This window comes from Malus sylvestris, chromosome 2, assembly GCF_916048215.2.
Source record: "Malus sylvestris chromosome 2, drMalSylv7.2, whole genome shotgun sequence".
NCBI lineage: Eukaryota > Viridiplantae > Streptophyta > Magnoliopsida > Rosales > Rosaceae > Malus > Malus sylvestris.
Genome location: NC_062261.1, coordinates 2805046 through 2831920, shown reverse-complemented (window position 1 = coordinate 2831920; position 26875 = coordinate 2805046). Strand labels below are relative to the sequence as shown.

The window sequence follows — 26875 nt, the reverse complement described above, 5'->3', positions numbered from 1 at the left end:
GATCTTCAGTGCTTCTCCCCATTCTCTTCATCTGCTTGGCTGGCAATATGTTAACAGCCGCTCATCCATCAATCAAAATTCTTTTGAAAGGTACACATTCCAGATGAGCTGAAACGTATATAGGCTTCAGGTGGTTGGCCAACGAAATACTTGGGCGGCTGAACACCATTTTATCTGTGTAAATCCGTAGGGGACCACCTTTAGGTACTTTTGAGGATTCAACCTTGCCTGAGTCCTTCTCTGTAACTACCTCCACATTGACGTGAGCCATCATCGGCTCAGTTGTTAAATAATCACCTTCCATGGTAGCGGGCTGGTCAGGCCTGGCGCCAAACATGGCGGATAATACATACGTCATGTTGATGTGGAAGTTGCTAGGTTCGAGCAAGTCCTCCTTCTTGCTCCCAATGTGATCCATGAACTCGTCTAACCAGGCCATTGCATCGGCTGGTAGTAAGGGCTCTGGTATCCCTTCCTGTTGTGGTTGATTCATGTCTCCGTACAGCGCTTGCTTTGGAACCTCACCAAACGGATCCAAAGGCAGAAATGTTGGTCTCTTCTCAGATGCAACAGTTTCCTCATGGGTGGGCCCTGGCCTCCAACCAGGTGTTGGCATCATAGTCAGATCTTCCTGAGCCCTTCTTAAGATCCTATACTTGCCAGGATGTTGGCTTTGTGGCACATGATTCCCCATACCCTCCGTCTTGCCGTTGGCCCTTTCTACTTCCTTCTTACTTCGCCAACGAAGCTGACTACTACTTCCAGATGTTGCCCTTTCTGGCTTTTGATTTTTTGAGGCTTCAGAGGTGATGGGGGTCATCAGGGAATTCATGTAGGCTTTGTGCTGCCTTTGAACCCTTCTGACCATGGATGCTCCCATTGGTCTGGTGGGCTGCCCATCTTTTCCAACTACATACCATTTCCGCCCACGATATGCAGGAGTTGCTTTCTTAACAGGATTAGCTATCCCATCAGTTCTTTTGACTTCCTTCCCCTTTTGGCCATTTTGAAGCTGCTCTGTACTTCTTTGGAGTTTGGCTTCCATGTCCTCTGCCTTGTCAGAAACTTCATAGTTTCGAAATACTTCTGACAACGCCTTGGGTTGGGAATCACCTCCTAAACGTTGAAAAACGCTTCGGGAAGTATTTTTTCTTGTTGCCTGCTTAAGCCTTTCGTGGGCTTCTCTTTTAATTAACTCGTGATCAATAAGGACTCCAGCTGGGGGAATCTCGAGTTCACATTCACACTGGCATTTACTACACATAACCAGCCCTTTGATTATGGCAGCCTTTGGGTACTCGGATGGTTTGCCTATCCCTTCCGTAGGTCGTTTGGCTAGTTTCCCTTCTTCTTCTTCCCTTATAATTTTCCATTTTCCTTTCTCTGCCCATGTCATGTTGAGCATGTTTACCGGGGCTTCAGAAAAGGGCAACACAGGGTTGACTATGACTATCTCATCTGGTTGGGTAGTCCTGTGTCTTTCTCCTTTGGGAGGAACCAAACCTGTCTCATTTCTAGAGCCTAGGGAGGCTCCATTCAGTCTCTGTAGCATTTGAAACAATGTATTCTGTAAATCTTCTGGCATGTTTATCTTTATCTTCAGATCAGAGAATCCCACCGGGCGTGCCAAAACTATGTTCGTCGCAGGAATCTCCTGGCGGACGAGCACACAGCTCCCCTGGGAGAATGGCGTCGGTTGAGGATATCTGTCGTACTTCTGCTTTCTTCTCGGGCTCGCTCGGGCAAGCCTTTGTCGGGCAGATCTTGGTCGAGCAAGACACACTTCGGGCAAGGCTCGTCGGGCAGTTCTGAAAGAGAAGGACAGAGTTAATTTGAAAGGGTGCCTTCGTGGGGCCTTAGATGTAGGCCTTAAGGCTCACAATCAAGATTAACTTTGTCGTGCTCAGGCGTGCCACTGCCATCTTCAGTATGGCAGATGTTGAATGGGTGTTAAGCTTTGATTGAATATGTATACGCCCGAGAAACCAAGTTAGATATAACAGGTGCCTTTGTAGGGCCTTAGGTATAGGCATTGAGGCTTCCTGTCAAACTAAACCAGCGCTTGGATGTATCATATTTGGTCTTTTATGGTTGCCCGAGTCTTATCACTATTATACTTTTGATTATTTGAATCCAAGAGGTAGGACGAACCCAAATGAGTGCCTTTGTAGGGCCTTAGGTATAGGCCTTGAGGCTTCCCATCAGAGTTAATCCTTATACTCGAACCAACTAGACCACAACATGAAATGAAGCTAAATAGATGCCTTCGTGGGGCCTTAGGTGTAGGCCTTGAGGCTTTCTATCAGAATTCACTCCCTGCTTAAGCCTTTTCTATGAATCAAAATATAATGGCAACAAAACGGAGAAATAGATTGATTACTTGCGCCCCAAGTAACTTCGGACTTCTCGCTTATCAAGGATTGTCGTGGATGGGTTGAGTCCACATAGAGTTCTTTTTTATGCCTTGAGGCCAAGGACTTTTAAACTGATCTTTAAATTACATGCCCGCCGGGCTTAAGACTTAGATCTGATTTGAACTCTGACACGATTCAGATCAGATCCAAGTGCTGAAGACTCATTTTCATTATGACTTTGCTAGAAATAACTTGTATATAACTGGGAATATATAACATGTTATTGTGCTTTTAAAAGAAAGAAAAGACAAAGACAGAGCAAAGATAGTCGGGTAAGTTTGAACCTTATCGGCCAAGGCTGAACTTCTTACAAAATCTATCTTTGTGGCTCTGTCAGAGGTCTGAAAGCTTTTAGAGGGGTTGACGGGGGAGAAGAGGATACAAAATGAATCGATACCACCATGAACAAGGTAGCAGAGCTATTACAGGGGTTTGGGAAGGTTTATCCCGAATGGGATGAAGGCTTGTGCTGACTACAGCTTCGTTGAAGGCAAATCTGGCTTGAGCAGAGTTTTGGCTTTTGTTTGTTTGTTTGAGTGTCTTTAATTCTGTCTTCTCTTCCTCCTTTTATAGACGACTTCAGCTTGGGTTCCTGTAGCAATAGAGGTTGCCCGAATGCGGTTCGGTGATGACTCACTAGCTTTTTTACATGAATGCCATCAATAAAGTACTTTATTGGGCTGTGCAGTGACTGAATAACCTACCCCCTGTGGTCTTTGAGCAGGTAAGCAGGTGGCCTTTGTAACTTGTGCCCAGCCGAAAGCCTCTTTCCTGCCTCCTAAGTTTTCCTCTGGGCCTTGGGTTTGGGCCGGCTTTCTCTCTGGCCCAAAGTTCAGATTTTATCCCAAACACCACGTCAACATTTTATATTGTTTTTTTTTGTAAAGATAATAAGACAAAAATGAATAGTAATATAAAATGTTGACGTGATTTAACCGTAAACACACAAACAGAAGGACATAGGAGGGCACGGAAACAAGAATGATAGACAATCCTTGTCCCATCCAAAGTGTAGAATGGATGCTGGGGCAATGTGGTAAGTTAGAGTAGAGTGGAGATCGAAAGCCTTGTGGACCTGTGGTTGGGTTGGGAAGAGGTTGGTCCTTGACCAAGCCCATCCAATTCCCAATGCCTCCCAACATTCAACCTTGCAGACTTGCAGTTGTAGGAGCAACCAAAAATTTGATTGACTTGTAAATATCTGAGCATGAGCAACCAAAAATTGGTTAATTAAGTATAAATTTACGGCAAAACCAAAGACAAGAAATCAAACCACTACGAGGTGACTCAGTGATTGAGAATAAATTTCAGGTCGGTATTCTACATGATATGTCTAGGTTCGATTCTTGCAGGTCGTGAATCAGACAATGGTGGTTAGAGGAGGACGGAATGCTTCTATGAGTCTTTTCGACCCCTGAAAGAATAGGCTGCCGTGGCGAAGACACTAGCTGATCTCTTAATAAAAATAAATAAAATAAAATAAAAAGACAAGAAATCAAAGCTAGAAAATATCATTGTCTCAATGTCATGACTCATGATCATATGATGTGAGAGTAATAATAGTGATTACATTATTTCCGTATTATCAACCTCTTTTTCAGTAGAGAGCAAACGAAACGAGTGGTGCATACGTGAGTTGGGAGAGCACATACGCTCGCTTTAATTAATGTGACTACGACCATGTCTGCTAAAGAGACGACATATTTAAGTTGCATATAACGACATGATAATTAAGTTTACATTTTAGGCGGATGAGAGGAAATCCAAAGTATAAAACCGCAGAGAAACAAAACGACGGGAATTAGATGAATGACATTCTCTCCTCCTGGAGGGTTATGAAGCAGACCAATTTCCTTTTTGGTAGCATGGTCTGAGTTTCCATTGGAATACACCGGCAAGTCTTCGGAAGCTGCTGCGATTTTTAGAAGCGGAGTTGAGGCCAGGGACAGAGACGCCGGCGAGAAGTTCACCAAGAACTCTTCCGAGGCTCGGGCAGTGCTCGACGATCTATGCATTTTCGGAACAAGAAGGCGAAGGGGTAATCGGGTGATCGAAAACGATAAAGAACAAGAAGAACAAAGTGCTACCAGACCTTATAGCAGAGAAGGAGAGGAAAATAATTAGTATATATAATGGAGCTTGCTAGGATCGGTAGGAAAGGCTGGAAGATCAAAGGATAACAGCTTTGCTTGCAGAGCCAAAAATGCAGGGAAGTAGCATGAGATAATGCCAACTTAGCTTAAAATCAGCTTCTTCCAGGACAATTAAAGGCATGCAGGCATGTGATGAACCAAAAAGTCAAATTATGCAGGCTGTCATATGTAATACACTTGTTTTATTTTAAGACATTATCAACTAATAGATAAGAAGACTAGGACGTTTGGGTCAAAATCATGTGACTCAATGGAGATAACAAACTGAAACGATCAAAGAACCACTATGATATCAGTGAAATTAACGCTTCTCTCAACTCAGTTGACGAAGTATTAAGTAAAGTGAAACACAAAAGATTAGTCGAGAGAGTATAGTATCAACTAATGGATAAGAAGAATCGAACATTTGAGTCGAAAGTCATGAATAACCAAATATGGACGTTGAAAAAAAAAATACAAATGTGGATTATACCAGTTCGTTTGCACCTAAGTTCAAATTCCCTTCCTCGTCTATTTTCGAAAGGTGTTTGATACATTTTGCGCTGTATCGGCGTTTGAACAGAACCCGGAAAAGGGGTTCAAACGTTCTCCGGTATGACACTGCAAAACTTAATGTGACCATAAGGACCCAATTCTGATGAAATTGACATAACTTGGCTTCAAAATATCACAAGATTAGGACATAACAAATATTCGAGTATAGCGAAACTGCTGCAAAACTCCCACAAAACTTGCAAATATGATTTGTAGGACTGATCACATCTTACAATCCAGTCTTACAGGATCCGTGTCTCCGGTCACTCTATGAAATATCTATTTGTGAAACGTGGAACTAACTCGCCAGACTGCTGTCGAATCTCACAGCTGAACTCAACCTCCATTAATCTATGATTCTCCTTTGATCGTTTCATTGAGAAAGAACCATTTAGTTTATCCCCTTCAGTGATGCGAGCCGGAGGGTTCAACAGGAAAACCTGTTCAATAAACAAGGGGGACAAGCATGGAAGAAATTAGATGCTGTAATCAAAGATGAGAGCAAGAAATCAATTTCTTATTGGATTTCCTAGAACATAGTAACGGAAACTTTATGTCAAAGAATATTCCATAGAAGCTAAATGTTGGTAAAATCTATCTACATGCTCCACATAAGTTTGTCATGCCTTTGCTCATTATTTGGTTCCGGCAAGTGTGCCAATGTATAAGTGAAGAGAACAGTTGAAAAGACATCATGAATAGTAGTGCACCGGCAACACGAAGTTAGGTGCGATGTTCTACTTATTCAGTGGCCTGTCAATATACAAATTCTCTGGACCCTAATTACACAAAACTACACTAACGGTGATACAGATAGATGAAGTAAAGCTTTGCAAAGTTGATATGTTATCTTATAGAAATACATACATCTTCCTACTATATCGCACTACAGCATATTGATTTAGACAATTACAAAAATATGAGGAAAAGATTTTTGGCAGAATAACCTGTTGGCCCCAGTGAGTGCCATCGTCCACACTAGGAGCAGTAGTCAACTCAACTTCTTCCTGAGCTGGATCCTCCTTTCTTCCCTGGTACGCCAGAAGAGGATAAGTTTCATGTTACATTGAGCATGAAAATATTGAATAGTGTTTTCAATCTACAAGATAAAGGGATGCAAAGATCAACTTACTCGAAATTGAACATCAAACCATCCCCCGTACCCACAGAGCCTTGTGTTCTGAAGAGTTACTGTTGACAAAAAGTTCGAATTGACTTCGAGGATGTCACTGACTGAGGCAGTTAAACAATCAATCTCCTTTATTGAAGCAGCTGTCCCTATAACTTGATGTGGATGAAGGTTGTTCCACAATGATGTCTGCAGAAATTTCATAGCATGCAGTTTAAGATGTTGGATACCAGAAGGAGCATGCATTAATTGACAAGCCCAACTATAACTATATACACAGTATACACACGCTCTGCCTGGATGAACATCGCACAACAATGTTTAACATAAAATACAAGTCTATCAAACAGACTAGGATGATTTAAACACACTATAATTATAGAAATTACCTGAAGATAGTATTTCTTCTGCTCTTGCGAGAAAGGCTTTGTTAGAACACTCATATCAACACCATAATAATTTTTTGTCTCATCTGTGAAACGTTCCCAATCGTCCATAGATGAATCATAATCATTACTCTTTTGATCTCCCAATCCAGTCCTAATAGGTGCCACCCACATAGTAGCATGGCTAGGATACCTGTGAAACCAAAAATTCATTCTGAGTTATAATCTAAAATATTCTGTAAACAATTTGAGGATTGCCTAATTAACATACTAAAACTAGAAGGGGTCAAGATAAATTTCCCTGTCTCCAACAGACAATACTGATTATTCCCATCATACTACAAGCAAACTCCAAGACTCAAATCTAAGGACCAAAAACGAGGAGATAAAGAATTGGTGAAATCACAGTTCGAAAAGACAAATTACCACATTTTGAAAAGACATGAAACCTTTCCGACAAGTACTTATATAATCTTGTCATATGGGGATGCATTCTGATGACTTATTAACAGATGCAAGTGTTGAGTTTCAGAAAAATACAGATCTTTTTCAGTACTCAGTAGAACAAAATTCACCAAACTTTAGACTACAGACACAAAGTACCAATTATGGAAGTGTGTGCTTGCAACATCTGATGTAAATGCTAGGAATACTTACATGACTCCGGTTGGCTTTAACCACCGGTCACGTGCACATATCACTGAATCAAACATCGATTCACGCAGCAGGAAATACCCCATCCACTCAGAAATGATCACGTCCACTGTGCACCGGTACAGAATCACATAAGCATGACACTAATCAAAACAACATTAAAAAACTAAAATTGTCAAATTCTTCAACAATGCCAAACCTTTCTCTGGCAGGACAACATCCTCCATGGAGCCCTCAATCACCTCAACCACGTCCTGAAGGTTATTCGCTTTTACAACTGCACGTGCATGTTCGGCCATGGAAGTTGCTTCAACGGCATAAACCTTCCTCGCCCCAGCTTGCGCTGACCAAATTGCGAGAATGCCACTCCCTGCTCCCACATCCAACACAGCCTGCTCCACAATTAAACCAAATTAATCCCAAATTATCGATAGCACAACAAATTCTCACATTCCTAAGAAACAAATGCCTACTACATAGCAAAGGTGAGTAACAGATACACCATTTTCAGCAAAGCTTCGTTCTTTTCGGTTCAAAAAACCAAATTAATCCCAATTCTTCAATAGTTTGACAAAATTCTCACATTCCAAAGAAATAAATGTCTACTCAAAGCAAAGCCGAGTTTAAAATACAGCTTTTTTCAGTAAATTTTCGTTCTTTCCGGCCTTAAAACCAAATTAATCCCAAATATTTTACAGCATAACAACAAATGGCAAAATTTATAGCTTTTTCAAGTAAAGTTTCGTTCTTTTCAGTTCTTAGAGCAATGAAACAGGGGGCAAAAGAGTAATTAAGTAGTGAGCTCATGAGATGTTGTACCTTGCCATGGAAGTGGTGCTTGTTCTTGAAAACGGCGTTGTAGTAAGCGTCCATGCGGACTCGATCAGAGAGCATCTCCTTCTGGTGGTAGAGGAAGGCGTAGGTGCAGAAGTAGTTGGCGAAGTCGACGCCTTTGTCCACGGGGGCGCCGCCAGCGTCGCCATTGCTGGTGCCGCTCTGGTCCCCGCCACGGCCGCCGTTTCTGTGGCTCCCCATGTAGCTAGTGTAGGAAATGGTGGTGGCGGACTGGTAGTGATCAATGAAATCCTCTCTCACTCGGGGAAGAGACACAGAGAGAGGAGGGGGGGGGGCGCAGGGCTTTTGGTATTAGGGTTTTAGGGCAACGTCGATGTAGCAATGGGGTCCTTTTGCCTCCAGCTGCTCTCTATTCACCATTCAGCTTGCCACTTGCATTTTCTTATTAATAAAGGGGTGTGATATCCACGCACCCCATTTTATTTCTCACACACCCTTCTAATTTTTGACCGTCGGATTGGATTAATTGAAGAAGATCAATGGACAAAAATTAACAAGGGGTGTGTGAGAAGTAATTTGGGGTGTATGGATAACACATTCCTTAATAAACTACTATAATGGAAAGCTTTTCTCTTTATTGGTCTATTTTATTATTGGACAATGTTAGGGCCATCACATTTTTAGGAATGAGATTCGCTCTAGATCTCTGTATTTGAAGTCCGAAGTTAAGAAATTTGGATCTTTGAGGAAAGAGAAAAAGATTAAGGTTGTTCAAATTTTTGTATTTTTTTAAGTAGGGCCAATAGGATGAGCTAATGGGGTTACAGGGAGACCATATTTATGTGTCTTATATCTATCATCTTGTTAAAAGAGGTGCGACCTACTTGTATTAATAGACTTCTGCATCTATTAGAAAATGGTATGATAGGTATTATATATAAGTATGGTCTCCCTAACACTATTCAATCAATCATAATAATTATTATAGCATAGAAGCGTAAGTCGTGAGAGAGTGGAGAATAATGAATTTGAAATTTTGAATCATGATAAGTCGAGTTCAAACCCCTCCAATGTAACGAAGGGAAAAACAACGTGCATTGTGTTTTATCCACCTCACTCAAGCTCTCTGCTTTTTCCTCCTCTAAGAAAATTTTCAATCGGCTAGAACTACGGCCCAGTACACTAAGTATCATGATATATTTGGTTTAAAATTTTAAGTTTCCAACCAATTGTATTATTATACATAGTGTATCAGGTCGTGTTTATACACAAATCTCTCCCCCACACTCCCTTTCTTCCCATCATTTCAACAAGTAGAATTGAGCCGTTTGTTTCTATGGTTTTGTTTGCAACAACAAAACAGGGGGCCTACAAAAGAATCTATGCAACGTCACATGAATCCAAATAGTTGGAAGTTCTTGTCACATTGCACATTGTTGTTTAGTGTCTAAACCTCCCGTTAATCCCGATTAATTAGCTGCAACAACAAAACAAGAACTGTTTAGGTTTCTTCATTATCTGTAATGTTTTGCTGATTCCCTGAATCTAAAATTAATCATACCCCGGAATCGGTCTTGCAGTCTCCGATTTTGTCAAGAACTCGAATATAATACAAATTCTGTCAGTGTTAATCAAGGAAAAACTTTGTTTAAAGTGCAATCAAGGGGTTAAACCACTTGTCTTTAGCTTAAGGGATTGAATCAGTCAATATATATATTTAAACTAATTAACATTTGTTTATGGTCGATGACTAGGTCAGATTATGATTAGGTCAGATTATTGTTCGGTTCATCGTCTTTCATATGGTAATTAACACTTGTCTTTAGCTTAAGGGATTGAATCAGTCAATATATATATTTAAACTAATTAACATTTGTTTATGGTCGATGACTAGGTCAGATTATTGTTCGGTTCATCGTCTTTCATATGGTAATTGGCTTTTTCCAAATCCCACAAATGAATTAGGACTTGGATTGTCTGCCCTCCTAGTTGTGGTGCCCTTCCATGCCCTCCTATTTTGTGCGGTCACGGTTAAGCCACGTCAATATTTTATATTTTTATTATTTTTTGTCTTATTATCTCATTAAAAAATTAATATAAAATATTGACGTGGTTTAACCGTGACCACACAAAATAGGAGGGCATGGAAGGGCACCACAACTAGGAGGGCAGACAATCCTTGTCCAATGAATTATAATGCAGCAGAAAAGAACTAGCTAAACATGTTTAACGAAGGGCGGTGTTTCATCAAGTCGTGTAAGCAATGCGGATTCATGAATTTTTGCCCAAAAGGTTGACGAGTAAAAGTTAAGGTCATTCTTAGCATTATAATGGGATATTATAGGTGTGAATGGCCATTTGATTTCGGAAAGAGATTTAATTTTCTGCATAATATATATATTTCTAAATAATTGACCAGATAAAGGGCGCCCCAAACTTGCGAGGGTCAAGACAATATTTATCGTACGCAGTCTTACCCTTACTTTGCAAAGAGGCTGTTTCCATGACTCGAACATGTGACATTTCAGGTACAAAAGAGCAACATTTCTGTTGCGCCAAGACTCGCTCAAAATCGAACAGATAAAACCCTTATAATATTAGATTTACGATTAATATCAATTATTAAACAAAATATTAGGTGACCTCTTATTAAATAATGAATTGTTCAAAAGTATAAAACTATGGTGGTTGTTCACAGAAAGATTATGAATCATGTCAAAAGCTCAAAAGCTCCTTCTCTCTCTCTTTATCCGAAAACAAGGATGAAGCTTTTGCAATGGAGGACAGAAAAGCTAACATAGTAGCTTCATCGTCAATCATCGCGCTCGTTGTTTTTATACTCGTTGCGCGAATCACTCTCAAACTTTCGCCAACTTTCTTCCTCATTTGCGGGGCAGGTGTTGCTGTGATCCTTGCTGTGTTTGTATGGCTAGCGATCAGACACCATTACAATTGCCGGAGAAAGCTCTTGGAATCAAAATACGCGTCAGAAGGAAAGGAACTTCGCATGGAGTATAGTTTTCTTCGAAAAGTTGCGGGGGTTCCCACGAAGTTTAGGTACAAGGAGATAGAGGATGCAACGGATCATTTCGAGGCATTGCTTGGGAAAGGGGCTTCAGCTTCTGTTTACAAAGGGATCCTAAGTGATGGGACTCAAGTGGCAGTGAAAAAGCTCGATGTAGAGGAGCGCGGCGAGAGGGAGTTCAGGTCAGAAGTTGCGGCGATTACAAGCCTACAACATATCAATCTTGTGCGCCTTCTCGGGTATTGTTGTGTTCCTGCAGGACCACGATTCTTGGTTTATGATTTCATCCCAAATGGATCGTTGGATTCTTGGATTTTCTCTCAGAAGGGAAGGCCTAATCGACGTGGGGGGTGCTTGCCTTGGGACACAAGGTACAGGGTTGCAGTTGACGTTGCTAGAGCGCTTTCTTACCTGCATCGTGATTGCAGGTCAAGGATTTTGCACCTTGATGTGAAGCCAGAGAACATCCTTTTGGACGAGAATTACAGAGCAATTGTCGCGGATTTTGGCCTTTCGAAGCTAATGGGAAAAGACGAGAGTAGAATCATGATCACGATTCGGGGGACCAGGGGCTACTTGGCTCCTGAGTGGCTCTTGGAGCATGGAATTTCCGAAAAAACAGATGTGTACAGTTACGGAATGGTGCTTCTTGAGATGATCGGAGGGCGGAGAAACATTAGCTTCGTCGAAAAGGGCAATGCCACCAACAAGTCCCAGAGGAAAGGGGAGTATTTTCCCAAAATTGTGATCGAGAAAATGGGAGAAGGTAAGCTTATGGAAGTTGTTGATCAAAGGCTGATCGAAAGTGGACGCGTTGACGAAAGGGAGGTAAAAAAACTTGTTCATATAGCTCTATGGTGCGTACAAGAGAGGGCTAGGCTTAGGCCTACCATGTCACATGTGGTGGAGATGCTTGAGGGCCGGACGCCCGTGGAGGAGCCTCCCGACACCCAAATGGTGGTTGTTGATTTTTTGGCGATGGACGACGAGACGAATGACGGCAACAAGAGGGCAAAGATTGGTAGTGCAGCCTTGGCAACACAAGAAGTAGAGAGCAATGATGCATCCACATCAACATGTTCATATGGAAATGCAATGTCCATGATAGCCCCAAGATAGACCCATGAACATGATTGATTGGTTGCTTCTTAATTTGTGGATATTCAAATTCATATCTCATCCCTTCATGAATAATATTTATTGTATTGTCCTTTGAAATCCTTTGAAAATTATTGTGACATGTAACTTACCTTTGAAATCAAGTTTCGTGTTTAACTTATTTTATACCGTCAAGCGGGCTAAACTCTCTAATTACGACAACAAATAATATTATTTACGCTAAAGAAAGGGAGTGGGGCTTAGCCTCACAATAGACTAGCAATAATGTGGTTCAAATTCGTCTTTGACGATAACCAAATCTAAAACATCTTACTTAGAAGTAAAGAGAAAACTACTAGATCGTAGTACTAAGTGACAATAATGAGAAAGATTATTAGACAACAATATTAAGCAACATGGGGACCCATGATTTTGAAATATGAGTAAATTATAAGGGTATTTGGTCAAATGGCAAGATGAGATGAAGAAAGTGGGACCAGCATAGCAAATAATCGCACTGAGATAGGACCAATGTCCAGCAATTTCTAGTCTCAAAGTATGTTGTGTACTCGTTCGAAATTGTTTTTAAAATTATTAAAAGATTTCGATCAATAATGTGTTTTATTAGAAAGTATTTTTAGTGTTTTTTCTAAAGATTGAATTTAAAAAATATTTTTTAGTACTTTAAAGCAATGAAATTTAACGAAAAGTTCTCGGTACGGTTTATTTTAAAGAAAAATTTATGGTACTGTTCAGGTTAACGAAAAACCATATTTTTACATTAAAAGATCAATCATGGTACTATTTATTTTACCATTTATTTTGTCATTTTCGTTAAAAATTTAAATTTTTTAAATCATTTTCATTGGTTTTCTTTTAAAAATATGATTCTGGAATTTTCTTTTCAACTCTTATTATTTCAGAGACACGTGGCACGCATCGATGGTGTTACCTAGATCGACGGATGAGATTTTTTTCATCATTTTATTCTTCGACGCAAAACGACAGTACATCAAACGACAGGAAACATGAGGTGAACATATATGGGGGAAGCAAGAGGAAGGAGACAGCGTCTAAGGCTTGTTTGAGGTATGAACTGACTCTGCATCAATGGCGTAAAACCCTAAAGCCCAATTTTATTTTCTGCTCAATTTTATCTAATTTTATTTAATTTGCTTAACTTAATTTTAAAAATTCAGTATTTATGCTTCTACATCATTTCTGGTTTCTGTTTTGCTGTTTTGTAGTAGCCAAGCTTTAATTTTTGAGTTCTGGGATTTTTGTTTTGTACTTTTAATTGTATTTTTTGGATTGTTTCTGCTGGATTTATGGTAAATATTACAAATTTTTGTAACGATTCTAGTTTTTCTGTTTTGGGAATTTTTTATTTTTGGTTTCTGGATTAAGGGGTGTTCGGAACAGTGTTAAAGATGCAATTTTTCTTGTTATTTTAGGATTTTTTAGCCCGAATGGTTGAAAAGATTGATTGAAGCAGCCTATGGCTCATGTGTATCTGTTTGGCATTTGGGAAGACCAAAACTCCTAAATGCAGAACCCCTGAGTTGTTATTGTTCGAATGGGGTTGTGTTAGTGTTGTTCGGATCAGATTAGGGTTATTCGCGTACTTGATAGGGTGAGGAAGATGCCGTATGATTGGTCGGGGGAGGGAAGTTAACCTTAGCCTCGTCCGGCCTGCTTCTACTTACGATAAAAAACCTTGCCACGAGAGAGAAGCCAGTGGCAAATCTAGGTACAGATGGAAATCTATAATGAATGTCTGCTAGCATTGTCAAAGTAATTTTATGCAACTGCTTGTTTGAGCTATCGGAGTTGCTCCAACATGTTAACTATGTGTACTTTATATGTTTTTAACATTAGGGTTTCGTTGTAAAGCTTATCAATAAGCAATTTTAGGAGCCCTCCACAAAGAAGCCGGCTAATATGAATTTTTTGGTGTTTCTTCATTGCAGGATCTGTGCTCTGTACACTTGCTGCATAGGAGTTTGGTCAGTGGTATTTACTTGAGGGACCAAATATGAGCTCTACTGGTCCCTCTGTTGGCTCTGGTTAGTTTGTTTGCCTTTCTTTGCGTAGCTATTATTTAGTGAAGAAGTTTTGATACTGATTGCCATATCCATGAGTGGTCACTGAGTCGTGTAATTTTCTGCTTGTGTCAAAGGATTGTTGACCTTAACCCTACCAATTTAATTGATCGTGTCAAACGACTTGACACCAACTGGACCTGTCTACTAATGATGCCGTGTTCGAGTCAACTCGTATATCCTATGAGCTAGAAGCATGTGACTAGGATCCCATTTATTCTTAAACCAAACTATTACTCAATCCACCATCTAAGAGCTAGCAAAAATAAGAAAACTTATCCTATGCTTTTATAAAAATTTGTAAAATATTCTAGCAAAGGAACGAAGAGATCACTCATGCTTTTATGGTTCTTCAATTTTCCTTGTTGACAATTTTGGGCTATCTTTCATACTTATCAATTTGCCTCAGGTTTCATTGGTTCTGTTATTTGCACCTTTCTCATTATATTGATTGTATCATGATTTTAGGTGGTAGGACTGCTAGAAGGGCGGTTGAGTTTGGAAGAACCTATGTAGTCAGACCTAAAGGCAAACACCAGGCCACCGTAGTTTGGCTACATGGCCTTGGCGATAATGGTTCCAGGTGATACTTTGGCCTCATTGCTTATGTTACCAATTTTTTGAAGGTTGCATAGTAACCGAGGAAGTTTTTCATTTAAATGACTTTTTATTAATTTCAAAGTTCCTTCATAAAAGAGAATAGTATTTTTTTTTAAATTTTTTTTTGCGAATTAAAACTAGAGAATCATGTGGTCTTTAGAAATTATAATTATCCTTTTTTCTTTATACGTATGCACAATGCACTTGAAGTCTTAAATTTTTGTTTAAGATTTATATTTTTCTGTCTGACAGCTGGTCCCAGCTCTTGGAATCCCTCCCTCTTCCAAATGTAAGAATAAATACGTCCAAACTTTTGGAAATTGAATTTTCATAGTTTACTATCATAACTTATGGTGATAATTATGCGATGCAGATTAAGTGGATTTGTCCAACTGCTCCTACTCAACCAATTTCGATTTTTGGTGGCTTTCCTTCGACTGCTTGTAAGTATTTTTTTCATTAATAATACATTAATGTATCTTCAGCAGTTGGTCTGATTATAGTCACAGAAAAAGAAAATGTCATTCGGTTTTTGGTGAATCGAAGGTCATAAACTCCGCTAAAGTGATTATGTGATATAAACAGGGTTTGATGTTGGAGAACTTTCAGAAGATGCTCCGGATGATGTAGAGGGTTTGGATGCTTCTGCAGCACATGTTGCAAATTTGTTATCAACAGAGCCTGATGACAGTAGGTTTCTTCTTGTTCGATTTTAGCATTTGATGAACTCCAATTGCTGCTATCATTTTTTTTATTTTTTCTGCACGGATGCTCAGAATTTCATTGCCCCTCTTGATTGATGAGATGTTTTGAAAAGACGAGCTTGTAAACTATGAGTAGCGTTTTTTCAAAGTAAACTCTATGCAGGATGTCTCGTCTACAAAACTCTGTTAATGCCATGATTCTAATACCATAGACGCTTTCAAACTTTCTCTGTTACAGTTAAACTTGGAGTTGGAGGGTTTAGTATGGGTGCAGCTACTGCCCTATACTCTGCGACCTGCTTTTCTACAAGAAAATATGGGAATGGTAATCAATACCCATGCAATCTGAGTGCGGTTGTTGGACTAAGCGGATGGCTTCCATGTTCCAAGTTTGTCCTCTCACACTCCTTATCTCGGCTGGATTGTTTTTGCAGTGTATTTAAGTGCCTATAGTTACAAACCCTATTCTCTTTCAGGACCTTGAGTAAGAAGTTAGAAGAAGTAGATGACGCTGCAAGGCGTGCTGCCTCCATTCCGCTTTTGTTATGTCATGGGAAACGTATGCATATGATTATCTCTACTATAAAGATGTTGCTCATTTTATTTGTCTTTTAAATTTATCTTCACCGAAGAAAAGGTTTTGTTGCATCCTTGTCTCTAGCATCTTCTTGCGTAGGTGCTCTGTGGTTTAAATCCTAAGCCGGGCCTAGTTCATAATGCTGTGGATATGATTTATTGCAGGTGATGATGTGGTTTCTTACAAGTTTGGTGAGAAATCGTCGCAGTCCTTAAGGTCCAATGGCTTTCAGGACGTGACATTCAAATCCTATAACGCGTATGTAGTTCTTAGATTATGTCGAAAAGTTGTTGCATATAAATTTATCGAGACAACGAAATACAAGAATGATTTGTTTGAGTACATGCAGGCTTGGTCATTATACAATTCCGGAAGAGATGGACGAGGTTTGTGCTTGGCTAAGATCAAAGTTGGGGCTTGACGGGACTTCTTCGTAGTGAGCCCGTGAAAAACTCGAGTGACGGCAAAGGAAGAGGAAGCAGAAGGGAAATATGTAGCAAACAATAATTTCAAGTGTTTAGCACAACCCATATGTCCTGTTATTATTTGGCTGGTGACGCTGGTTAATTCGATATTCGTGTGTAACTGACATTCATTATTCGAATTATGAACATGTCGTATGTGTCGATATTCCTCTTAAGTGCCTGAGATTGCAATTTCGTGTCGAGTTATTTCTGCGTATGTGTCAAACTACAGAAGAAATTAAATCTGAACTCGGCGGATGAGTACTCTTGCGAGACAAAATGAAACAATTTGTAGCATCATTCCAACATTTGAAAAATTACAGAAGAAATCAAAGACCAAAACACTCAGATTCGTTTCCACTTGCAAAAACAGTTCCCTTCCCTCATGCACAAATCACAAATCATACCAAACTATGACCTAATTTCGGATTCCTCCGTTGAAAAAATTAAATAAAAAATAGCCAAAATAGTAGAAAAACATGCGTCTAGTTGAACGCTTGTGCGCACAGATAATGAATACAATTGAGGCTTTCTTTCGGAAAAGAGGTGCACGTACTTTCCTTCCAAGTAAGCCATCCATAACAATGACAGGCACACCAATAACTGGCCAAACCGCTCTTTTTCCGAAGGGCGACTACTTCCTCTATTTGCAAAAGTCGAGGGTTTGTTTCACTTTTGAGCCTCTTTAACAAAAGTTACATCTCCACTTCCCGCCACCGGTGAAAGTGAAGCCAGTGGGGACAGCAGGCGTTTTTCTTGATCGTCATCAACTTCCCCTGACTCACGAGGCATTGTGATTGATAGAGTTTCAGTACCATCTTCTGGACCCAGAAAGAACGTTAGTGGTGTAACAACTATAATCAGCACACTGAATACAGACACTAATACTGAGTTGAAAATAGTCGAGGGAACTCACCTGACTCGTGATGGTACTCAGGTATTTGTTTAACAGTGGTCACTTGAAGGCTTTCGGGGAGAAGACAACTGCATAAGGCACCTGAAATTACAATGAAAACATGGACTTAAAAACACTTCGAGAAATAAATCAACCCATTTGTGATTGCACGTCTCCGAGAATTACCAATCACCTTGGGAAGTAAAGGGCAGCACATAAATAATACGCAGAATATTACATAAGAAGATGAAGACACAAATGAAAGCATCTAAATCCAACCCTCACAAATGATATGATTTTGATTTTGCGGTTTTAAAAGACATTCATACAGTCCTACCTGAACAAGAAAAGAAACTATTTCATGCGGTAATTACATTCATCTCAAAGATTTATATCACAGACTAAATCAATTAAAAATGATTGCAAACGTAAATGAGTTCCAGCTAACACATACCAATGAAATATAGAACTACTAGAATAGTCAGTAGAAAGTTCTCTTTACCTAGACGAGCAAGCCGATTCACCCATCCAGGAATCCGTTTTTCTGTCAACCTATATGCTATCTCATCTGTGAAATGGTTGCAATTCTTGGTGATGAGATGATAGGTATCCCCATGATACTCTGCCGCAACATTCTCAATAAATGTCCGAAATTCAGAGGGAGGCATATTTATGCGACCAAGTTGAATGGAACATCGATAAATAAAACCTGGGCAGCTCCTTGGTTCCACTTCAAAAACTCCGCTAACTGGGAAGTCATGGGCTCCAAAACCGTACTCTTTGCCATGGACTGTTCATCCAACAGACAGATGATATCGTTAAACATAATTGCTCCTTATTTGCATCTCAAGGAAATGAACGACAACTAAACGAAGTCACTCATTGGTCAGTGCAATTTCCAGAAAGGTTGATTCAAGATTCGGTTCAATTTGTAAAACAACTCTCATAGAAGCTTATAATAACACAATATCCAAACTCAATCAACCAGAAAAATATCTCCAAACACATCGAGAAATCTATCTCTAATACCTCCCCTAATCCTGAGATACGCCCAGGATCGTCACGTGGCAGAAGAAGGTAGCGGTACAATAATACATAGAGTCAACTGGGACTCATACATAAAACCTACACACCACGATATGCATCACATTCCGATTAGCAGTTCTTCATAACCAAGCATAAAGGAACAAAAAAGCTGACCAATTCATTTCACATTGTAAAACTTGATCACCATTGCACCATACGAAATGGTGTACAACAGCATCGCTCTAGATCCCGGTGCAAACCTTTCAATTCATGTTGCTACACATCTAACTACTATTGGATGCAAAAGAAGCCAAAGTACTCAATAACATAACACAATACAACTACACTTCAAATATGTAAGCACATTCATACTTCAAAACTGCAAATAAGAATCAAACAAATCCGAAAACCCGGCATCCTTCCTTCTCTATGTAAGTATTGAAAGTGCCAAACTTTTTTTTTTTACTTCAAAAACCAATCTTTAAACACATAAACAATGAGCATAAATGCATATCCATCGTAATTAAGCATGGCCAGAAAAGGAAACAAACGAATCCAAAAATTAACTAAAGAAATCCAATAGAGAAAACCAAAATTGAAAGATACCCAGATCACCAAAACACATAAAAAACGAAAAATCAAACAAAAAGGAAACAATTTTCAGAATTTTCAAAAAAAAAAAAAAGAAAAAAAAGGGAAAGGATTCGAAAGGGTCCTAAAAATTTTACCTTCAATACCGGAGTGAAAGATTCCGAGACCGAACCAGACGGTGTAATTATTGAGGGGGGTGAGGTCGTAGACATTCAACACCACCTGAGTCTCGTAGCCCTTGCGGTTGTTTTCAACCCCGCCGCCGCGTTGAGAGGTGCTCTCCGACCCCATTTTTACCCCCAATTCTTTTCGAATTTCTGAAAAAGCTCCCACAAAGGTTTCCAATTTTGCTTCTTTGTTCTTCTCCTCCCCTTCTCAGTCCGTCGGAGAGACAGAGAGAATGTTAAATGCGACACCTTCAGTTCAGAGATCCGTCTTCCGGCGAGATGAGGAAAAATATAGAAAGCTTTGGGACTTTGGATGAATAAATTAAAACGAAAAATAAATATAAACAAAAAAAGTTTAATTTCAAAAATGGAAAGACATCGTGGGCGATGACAAGGTGGAGAAATCTGTATGACTGGCGTTTATACTATTTCACACGTTCACAACACTAAATTTCCACGGTGTTCGGAATACTTTATACTCCAGACATTTTGTCCTGTCACATTTTAATTTTCATAGTTTTTTTTAAAGATTTAATGGTTAAAGATTTCGTAATACCTGATACGCGAAAGTATCATTAAAAATCATGTTATAATAGTAATAGATGACATTTACTTCGAGAAGATAGATCTAAAAGATAGAATTGGTTCAATGTTATTATGACGTATTGATTGAAGTTAGATGACGATAAACTACTGAAATCATTTTATATGATTCATGTATTTTTTCTTCTAGACAATGGAGGATCCAAAAAACATATTGGGATGTTAGTAAGAATAGGGCGCAAAATATTTTAGACAAAGTAGCATGCAAATTGACATTTCATCAAGCCTTTGATAAGCATGAGGTTGTTTGTCAAGTCGTACTGCACACTTGTCAACATATGCAAACAACTTCCAAATAAGTATGTTTATTGATGTCAATAGCTTTTGAGCAATGATACTGCAAATGCAGATATGCCGATTGTACCTATCAATATATACCTATAGAAACACATACAAAGGTATGAAATTAACGACTAACTTGTCCAATACCATATAAAAGTTATTCGTCGGGCAATTAGAGGGTGGCTCAAAAAAGCCAACAACGGCCTAACTTTTTATTAAGTAAATACACTTTATTTTAAGGGTAAATTACATAGTAGTCCCTCAGGTTTGAGATCTATTATAACCTCATACAACATCTTTAAAACATTCCAATTGCATACCTCACGTACTATTTTATTTCAAAATAATACATCTGTTACATTTTCCATCGATTAATCTGTTAAGTGATGAAGTGGTTGCCAAATGTGTGACACATGGCAAAAAAAATAATTTTTTTTTTTAAAAACCTGAATCTTCTAAATTTAAAAAACAAAAAAACTCATCTTCATCTTCCCCAACCCCCTTCCTTGCAACCCATCCCTTTCTTCCCCCTCCCGTCTTCCCCAAACCCATCGTGCACCCCATCCTCCACTTCCTCCTCCGCACCCATTACCTCCAACCCAAAAAAGAAAAAGAAAAAACAAAAAAAAAACCCATCTCCTTTTCCTTGAAACCCAGAATTCGTCTTCCCCAATGAGTGGGGATTTAATGAGTAGGGTGGGTAGAGGAGGGAAGAGGATGCGTGCAAGGGTGAGTGCGCTGGGGTTTTTTTTTTCTCTTCTTTATGGGTTGCAGGTTGGGCTTAGGTTGGGGGGCCCGGGGGGGGGAGAAGATGGGAAGATGGGTGCGCGGATGAGGTGGAGATGGGCGCAGGGGAGGAGGATAGGTGCAGAAGACGGATGGAAGATTATTTTGTTTTTTTTTTAGCGGGGGGGGGGGGGGTGGTGAGATATGGACTTTGGCTAGGGGGGTTGATGGGATATGGGGGGAGGGTGTGTCGGTGGGAACTGAGTTTTCTGGTTTTTTTTTGTTTTTTTTGTTTTTTTGTTCAAGGTTCATGGAGGTGGGGTGATGGGATCTGGATTTTCTCTTTTTTTTTAGAAGATTAAGGTTTTTTTTTTAAATTAAAAAAATTTTATTTTTTACCATGTGGCACACATTTGGCGGTCACGTGGCATAAATGTGGCAGTCACGTCAGCACTTAACAAATCAATGAATAGAAAATGTAACGGATGTATTTTGAAATAAAATAATACGTGAGGTATGAAAGTGAAATGTTTTAAAGATGTTGTATAAGATTGTAATAGACTTCAAACTTAAATGGCTACTATATAATTTACTCTTATTTTAATTTTTTCGAAATAGCAACAGCATGAAGCTGTAATTTTTTGAACTTTTAAAAATTTGGACATATGGCTTTTTTGTGAACCACTTTGGTTGTCGTTGTTGTTTTTTTTTTTTATTTTTTTTTTATGGGAAACTCTTTGGTTGTTGTTGTTTGACGGACTGAATTTCGCGGACAGCGTTTGAGGAATAGCGCGAAATTTTGGAGCGCTTTCTCGCGAGATGTTTTATTTGCTCAAGGGTGGTCACGTGGGGTAATTGAGTAAAGGAAGTGGCACCTTCGTCCTTTGACTGCAACAAGACAATTAAATTAAAATAATGATTGGAAAACAGAAAACGGGACCCGGTTCACGTAATGGTACAGCACGAGTATAGGACCGGGAGACCACTCTGCATTTTTTTCTAATTTTTGAATTGCTTCTGTAAAAGCACTTCTACTCTTCAGCATAAAACTTGCAAGAAAAAACCTTAGACTGAATCGAGAACGTTACGTAATAAATTCCTCTCCTATGAAACAGCTAAAAGACGTAGTGACACATGATTAGTTAGAAATATCATCCCGTTTCATGTAAATCTCTCGCGGTTCGAAGAGGTACTCTCATTAATTGCCGGAGAAAAATTACAAATACGCAATGTCCTGCGAAATAAACACATAAATACATTTCTTCAATATATCTCTCAGCATCATATTTATAATCTTTGGTTCGTTTACAGAATGTGAAGGAAGAACAATCAGTAAGCTACTGATAGCTGCTGAACACAGAATTGGACCAAACTTACTTTCAAACCTTTCGGGAAAACAAGGACGATGGAAAAGAAACAGATTCACTGATCTCGCAAACGTATGCAATCATGGCTGGTTGTTGTCTGGTGTTGTCCGTCGCCTGAGGCGCGCACTGCGCCTCCTAACACCTGAGTCACCGTCTGAAGACTCGTTATCCTCTTCTACGGTTGAAGATGCAGCTTCGCCCTCGTAGCTCTCCCCCCATAGTCTGTTTGCTCTCCTTCTCATACTAACTTGTGCTCTGGTTCTTGTGGTTCCATACCAGCTGCTGCTCCTCGAACTGGACCCAGGTCGAACTACTCTAACTAGAAAGAATATGGTTAGCCAGCCCGCACCGTCATCAGCCGGCAAACTACTGCTATCATCACCCCTATCCTCTCCAACTGAAGATTGGATTGAGCTGAACAGGTCAGCAATATCCCTCTGCCGCTCCAAACTCCTCCAGCTACGCTGTCGCTCTGGGTCTGCCTCTGATGGGCGCACTAATGGATGCTCCAGCCTCGCATGCTTCCTGAGATCTGCATAGGTTCCGTTATAATTACATGTCTCACAAGAACAGTTTCTTGATTTTGCATTCATGAAACAACGAGCAGGCTCCACAATAATCCAATCTGTTATCTCCCCACGGCAGAGGGGGCACACAAGCTTCGGCTCTGCGTGATGCTCACAAGATACGGAATTCATGGAGGAGAGCTCATCCTCAATTGTACTCTCATTTTGCACTTGAGTAATTGTTGATTCAAGAGTTTCAGATGGAGACAACTGAGTATCTGAAATCTGAGTTGCTCCTTCTGGTGGGATAGTTGGTGAGGTTTCTGCCGAAAATGACTTGCAGTACTGGTCTAGACAGTTTGAATGGCGGTAGCTTGTGTCACACATGTAAGGGCGGCACCCTTTCCCATAGGATGAACATATTAGGAGAACAGCATTGTGTGGATGCTCCAAGCAAACGGGGCATCTGGCTTCTTCCCATTCTTTCAAATTGTCCTCAGTTTCTGAAGGAATTTTGGGCAACAACCGCCTTGTAGGACTGGAGCTGCATGGATAAGGAGATGCTCTATACCGATCACGAGAAACAGAACGTCCCCTCCTATCCTTAGGCATTTTGAGCTCTCAAAGATGCTTCACGCTGTCCCGACTCCTACACTCTCCCAATATGATAGTAGCAGATCTATTGAAACAGAAAAAAGGCCACATTAACATGAGTAAGAGAACAACCACCTACTTTACAGATTACAGATGGTGTTGAACTTAAGTCCATACCAAGATCGGGCAGCAACGACAACATTACAAAAAAAAAAATGTCATATATTCAACAAACAAAAAGAAAAGTTTCAAGTACATTCAAGAATTTAAGCCAACACCACATGTGATTAAATGCATATGAGCACACAATTCCGAGATCTCAGAGGCCGTTAAAAGATAATACACTGAAAGTAACTTGTTACATAGTTTGAAAGTATTCCTTTTGAGTACTGAAACAACAATTACAAACAAAGGATAATGTCGATGCAAACGAAGCCTCAACGCATGTCATTGAAGAGAAAGAATACTCACAACACAAAGATGACCGTTAAATCAGCATAAATCTATTTCCACAACCAGAAATCAAAACTAACATAGGGATGCACCTCATACAATCGCATAACTAAGACAATGGCCATTTTTGTCAATTATCATACGGCATCAACCTGGTACTTCTCCTTTAATTACAAAGTAATAACCTGCTTCTCTTTCTTTCCAAAACATAAGGTACAGTGTAATAACAAGGACTGAAACTCTGTAAGTTGATTACAGGCTTGAAAGTTCAGCTATGATATCGAACAAATTCATAGGGCTGGTTTGGGACTGCTCTTATAGGATGCAGTTGTGCTCATAAGTGCTTTTGTTAGAAGTGCTTTTATTAGAAACACTATGATTTTGTTAGAAAAAATCCAAGTGCTTTACGAAGAAGAACTTAACAAGTGCTTCTCCAGAAAGCGCTTCTATGATCCTGTAGACATCGAAATAAGCACTTTTAGTGCTCTTCCCAATTCCAAAACATGCTCATAGTTACAATCCAATCAAAACTACCCACCAATCGTAAACTACCAGCTCAAACATGAATAATGAAGCAACAAAAACAAAAATCCTTAATTTCCTCATCCAAATACATCAAAAAAGTAAAACCAACATCAATTTCACAGCTTTACCTAACAAATCAGAAACCCCAAATTTTCAAATTCCACCATTATTGAGCTAACAGCTCAATTCCAAATTTCATCGATCAAAACACCAAAATCGAGCCGAGACAAAAATCCGAAAGCATTCAGATCCAGCTACAATCGGAGGTCAAATTAGGTACAGGGTGAGAAAATTTACCAGATTGAAATCGGAAGAAAACAAAATTCCCAACTTGAAAATCCGATTCAAATGGATTTGACTCGGCGGAGACGCTAGGTTCTAAAGCCTAGCTGGAGCAGATGATCGCATAAAGCCTTTAGAGAGAGAAAGGGGGGGAGAGAGAGAGGGGATGAAGCAGCCTTTCTAGGGTAACTGTTTCAGCAGCAGCTGCCGAGAAGGAAAGAAACGGAAGTGGGAGCCGAGAGGAATATATATATCTCTCGTATACGTTACTTACATATCATTTGTATGTATATACACGGCTTGCGGTATTCGAGAAGTTTTTTAATTCGGAATATCACCGTGAATAATAAATCAAACTTATCATGAAATTTATTGTACCGTCAATTATTATTTATGTTATAACACGTAATAATAAATTAATAATATCTGGTGACGATGAATATAATAATGTGTGAGTTTACGTGGACGACTATGGTACACTCAATTTTTTTTTAATTTACTTTTTGTTATTTTATAGTTTTTTTTAATTCATACTACTTATTAATAGAATATTTTTTGTCAATCAAAGTTCTATAAAAATATTGTTCTATCCCTCTCACGAAAAATTAAAAAAATATATAAACAATTTAGTAATTACATGCCGCACAAATTTTCATTTTTTACTAAACATTCAGCATAAATTTTTCATTTTTTACACATTTATCTCTACTAATTAATAAAACACTAATTATCAACCAAAATTCTATGAAATTACCAATTTAACCCTCTAATTAAAACATAACATGAATAAGAAATATGAGGCAGAAATATAATTTCATACAACCAAATTTTGCTGTTTTTTTTAAGCCTCACCTATATGTAATCCTAATATATCTCTAATTATTAAAAAAATTAAAAAATAAATAAATAAAACTTCCCACTCCCATGTTCTCCATCACTCCCTTCCTCTCTCCTTCTATCTCAAAAACAAAAAAAATAAAAAATAAATTCACACACTTTATGCATTCTCATATGCTAGTTTAATTAAAAATAAGTAATTTTATTTTAATCGCTCTCAGCCACACTTGTTGGGCGTCTAGGGTTTTCTAGTATTAATAATAAATTAATAATTATCTTCAAAAGTTTGTATAGTTATAGAAATCAGCGTCGTTTTATTGGAGTTGGAGGCAGATTGTAAGGTGGCGATGATATGGTCTTAGCTTTGTATTATACTTGGATAGATAATATTTTCAAAAGAAAAAGAAAATAAACAAATTAAGGTGAGACTTTTTCGTTGAGAATATTATAATCAAGGGCTTAATGATGAGTATAAATTAATAAATTTGATTTGTAGGTTTAACAAATGTGTTAATCACAGCCCATTGACTCTAATGTTTAATCTTTTAGGGTCATTGTTGTATAAATTCCCGCCTAGACATTAGGCGGCTTATCGCTATTCTGATAAATCCTTAGACAAACTAAGAAATGACGCTTAAATCTAATTCTTATCCGCCACTGTACTAGCGCCTTTTATAATCTTGATTAGGATTAATAATACATACCTTCTTGTGTTTTGATTCTTGAAGGATGCAGGCAGATATCTTCTGAGAAGGTAGGCTTTCAAGTTTCGTGTTTCTTTGAATTATGGGAGAGACTTCCTTTATATATAGTGTAATGATAATCCTAGGAAATTTTTCTTGTTGTTTAAGCCTATATTATTTAGGTAATTCATTAATCTAAGTGTGTTTTCGATGAAAAAAATAATTTAATGCGAGTGTGTAAGGATACAATTAATGTCCACAAAGAGGACTGTGCCAAGTGTTCAAATAATCTTATTATTAAATCAGCTACTAATTTAAACTTCGAGAAAGTTACCTGAATTCGGATATATAGTTAGTAGCGGAACAAATATTTCACAACTCTTTGTCAAAGAAATATTCACTCAACCAAAAAATTATTCTTTGAGAAATGACACTTCATCATGCAAACATGGTCATAATCACATTGTGTAGAGTGGATTTGCTCCCTTCTATGCACTGAATTTAGAGCATCTACACACATTTTAAAAGGTTAATACAGAATATTACTCGTATTAAAAGAAAAAAGGATTAAGTACCTAAATCCTCCCAATTTTTTTATGTGAACCAAATTAGTTTCTTTGTTTTTCAAAAATTTCAAAAGAGTAACCAACATATAAGAAATATCACTTTCGTTAAGTCCGAAGTTAAGAAAACCAAGTGTTTA

The 26875-nt window shown here is 38.8% G+C and overlaps 5 protein-coding genes across 9 annotated transcripts; 2 read left to right on the top strand and 3 right to left on the bottom strand.

Annotated features, from left to right (window-relative positions):
* Positions 1–5182: 5182 nt before the first annotated feature.
* LOC126593294 (protein arginine N-methyltransferase PRMT10-like) lies at positions 5183–8501 on the bottom strand. Its single transcript, XM_050259330.1, has 7 exons — positions 8090–8501; positions 7470–7662; positions 7274–7379; positions 6620–6809; positions 6234–6419; positions 6049–6132; positions 5183–5541 (listed from the first exon to the last, which is right to left on the bottom strand). Exons 1-7 carry the CDS (start codon positions 8303–8305, stop codon positions 5365–5367), a joined length of 1152 nt encoding a protein of 383 aa, XP_050115287.1. The 5' UTR covers positions 8306–8501; the 3' UTR covers positions 5183–5364.
* A 1781-nt stretch (positions 8502–10282) lies between these two features.
* Positions 10283–12334, top strand: LOC126593278 (probable receptor-like protein kinase At5g20050). The gene is made up of 2 exons (XM_050259304.1): positions 10283–10593; positions 10764–12334. Exon 2 carries the CDS (start codon positions 10842–10844, stop codon positions 12207–12209), a length of 1368 nt encoding a protein of 455 aa, XP_050115261.1. The 5' UTR covers positions 10283–10593; positions 10764–10841; the 3' UTR covers positions 12210–12334.
* An 849-nt stretch (positions 12335–13183) lies between these two features.
* LOC126593364 (acyl-protein thioesterase 1-like) lies at positions 13184–16811 on the top strand. Of its 3 annotated transcripts, none has more exons than XM_050259421.1 (10): positions 13184–13277; positions 14159–14254; positions 14759–14873; positions 15143–15179; positions 15264–15333; positions 15476–15580; positions 15833–15983; positions 16071–16153; positions 16336–16429; positions 16521–16811. In XM_050259421.1, exons 2-10 carry the CDS (start codon positions 14224–14226, stop codon positions 16606–16608), a joined length of 774 nt encoding a protein of 257 aa, XP_050115378.1. In that variant the 5' UTR covers positions 13184–13277; positions 14159–14223; the 3' UTR covers positions 16609–16811. The 3 variants fall into 3 exon arrangements, with proteins under 3 accessions (XP_050115378.1, XP_050115386.1, XP_050115369.1); XM_050259429.1 differs by lacking the exon at positions 13184–13277 and adding an exon at positions 13281–13303; XM_050259412.1 differs by lacking the exon at positions 13184–13277 and adding an exon at positions 13323–13938.
* Positions 16812–16915: 104 nt separating this feature from the next.
* On the bottom strand, positions 16916–19741 carry LOC126593385 (deSI-like protein At4g17486). 2 transcript variants are annotated; one of them, XM_050259450.1, is made up of 4 exons: positions 19285–19741; positions 18033–18320; positions 17552–17632; positions 16916–17453 (listed from the first exon to the last, which is right to left on the bottom strand). In XM_050259450.1, exons 1-4 carry the CDS (start codon positions 19436–19438, stop codon positions 17305–17307), a joined length of 672 nt encoding a protein of 223 aa, XP_050115407.1. In that variant the 5' UTR covers positions 19439–19741; the 3' UTR covers positions 16916–17304. The 2 variants fall into 2 exon arrangements, with proteins under 2 accessions (XP_050115407.1, XP_050115398.1); XM_050259441.1 differs by having other exon boundaries at positions 16916–17456; positions 19285–19739.
* Positions 19742–22084: 2343 nt separating this feature from the next.
* LOC126593317 (uncharacterized) lies at positions 22085–24887 on the bottom strand. Of its 2 annotated transcripts, none has more exons than XM_050259356.1 (2): positions 24668–24887; positions 22085–23477 (listed from the first exon to the last, which is right to left on the bottom strand). In XM_050259356.1, exon 2 carries the CDS (start codon positions 23408–23410, stop codon positions 22373–22375), a length of 1038 nt encoding a protein of 345 aa, XP_050115313.1. In that variant the 5' UTR covers positions 23411–23477; positions 24668–24887; the 3' UTR covers positions 22085–22372. The 2 variants fall into 2 exon arrangements, with proteins under 2 accessions (XP_050115313.1, XP_050115318.1); XM_050259361.1 differs by lacking the exon at positions 24668–24887 and adding an exon at positions 24499–24660.
* Between the last annotated feature and the right edge of the window lie 1988 nt (positions 24888–26875).

Coding starts and splice junctions, on each gene's coding strand:
- LOC126593364 (XM_050259421.1), top strand. CDS start 14,224: ATGAGCTCTACTGGTCCCTCTGTTGGCTCTG. Junction 15,180..15,263: donor AATCCCTCCCTCTTCCAAAT/GTAAGAATAAAT, acceptor TATGCGATGCAG/ATTAAGTGGATTTGTCCAAC. Junction 15,984..16,070: donor GGATGGCTTCCATGTTCCAA/GTTTGTCCTCTC, acceptor ATTCTCTTTCAG/GACCTTGAGTAAGAAGTTAG.
- LOC126593385 (XM_050259441.1), bottom strand. CDS start 19,438: ATGGGGTCGGAGAGCACCTCTCAACGCGGCGGCGGGGTTGAAAACAAC. Junction 18,321..19,284: donor CTTTCACTCCGGTATTGAAG/GTAAAATTTTTA, acceptor TTGGATGAACAG/TCCATGGCAAAGAGTACGGT. Junction 17,633..18,032: donor GAATCGGCTTGCTCGTCTAG/GTAAAGAGAACT, acceptor TTGTAATTTCAG/GTGCCTTATGCAGTTGTCTT.
- LOC126593317 (XM_050259356.1), bottom strand. CDS start 23,410: ATGCCTAAGGATAGGAGGGGACGTTCTGTTTCTCGTGATCGGTATAGA.
- LOC126593278 (XM_050259304.1), top strand. CDS start 10,842: ATGGAGGACAGAAAAGCTAACATAGTAGCTTCATCGTCAATCATCGCG.
- LOC126593294 (XM_050259330.1), bottom strand. CDS start 8,305: ATGGGGAGCCACAGAAACGGCGGCCGTGGCGGGGACCAGAGCGGCACC. Junction 6,810..7,273: donor TTAAAGCCAACCGGAGTCAT/GTAAGTATTCCT, acceptor TTGGTTTCACAG/GTATCCTAGCCATGCTACTA. Junction 6,133..6,233: donor GGTTTGATGTTCAATTTCGA/GTAAGTTGATCT, acceptor CTGGCGTACCAG/GGAAGAAAGGAGGATCCAGC.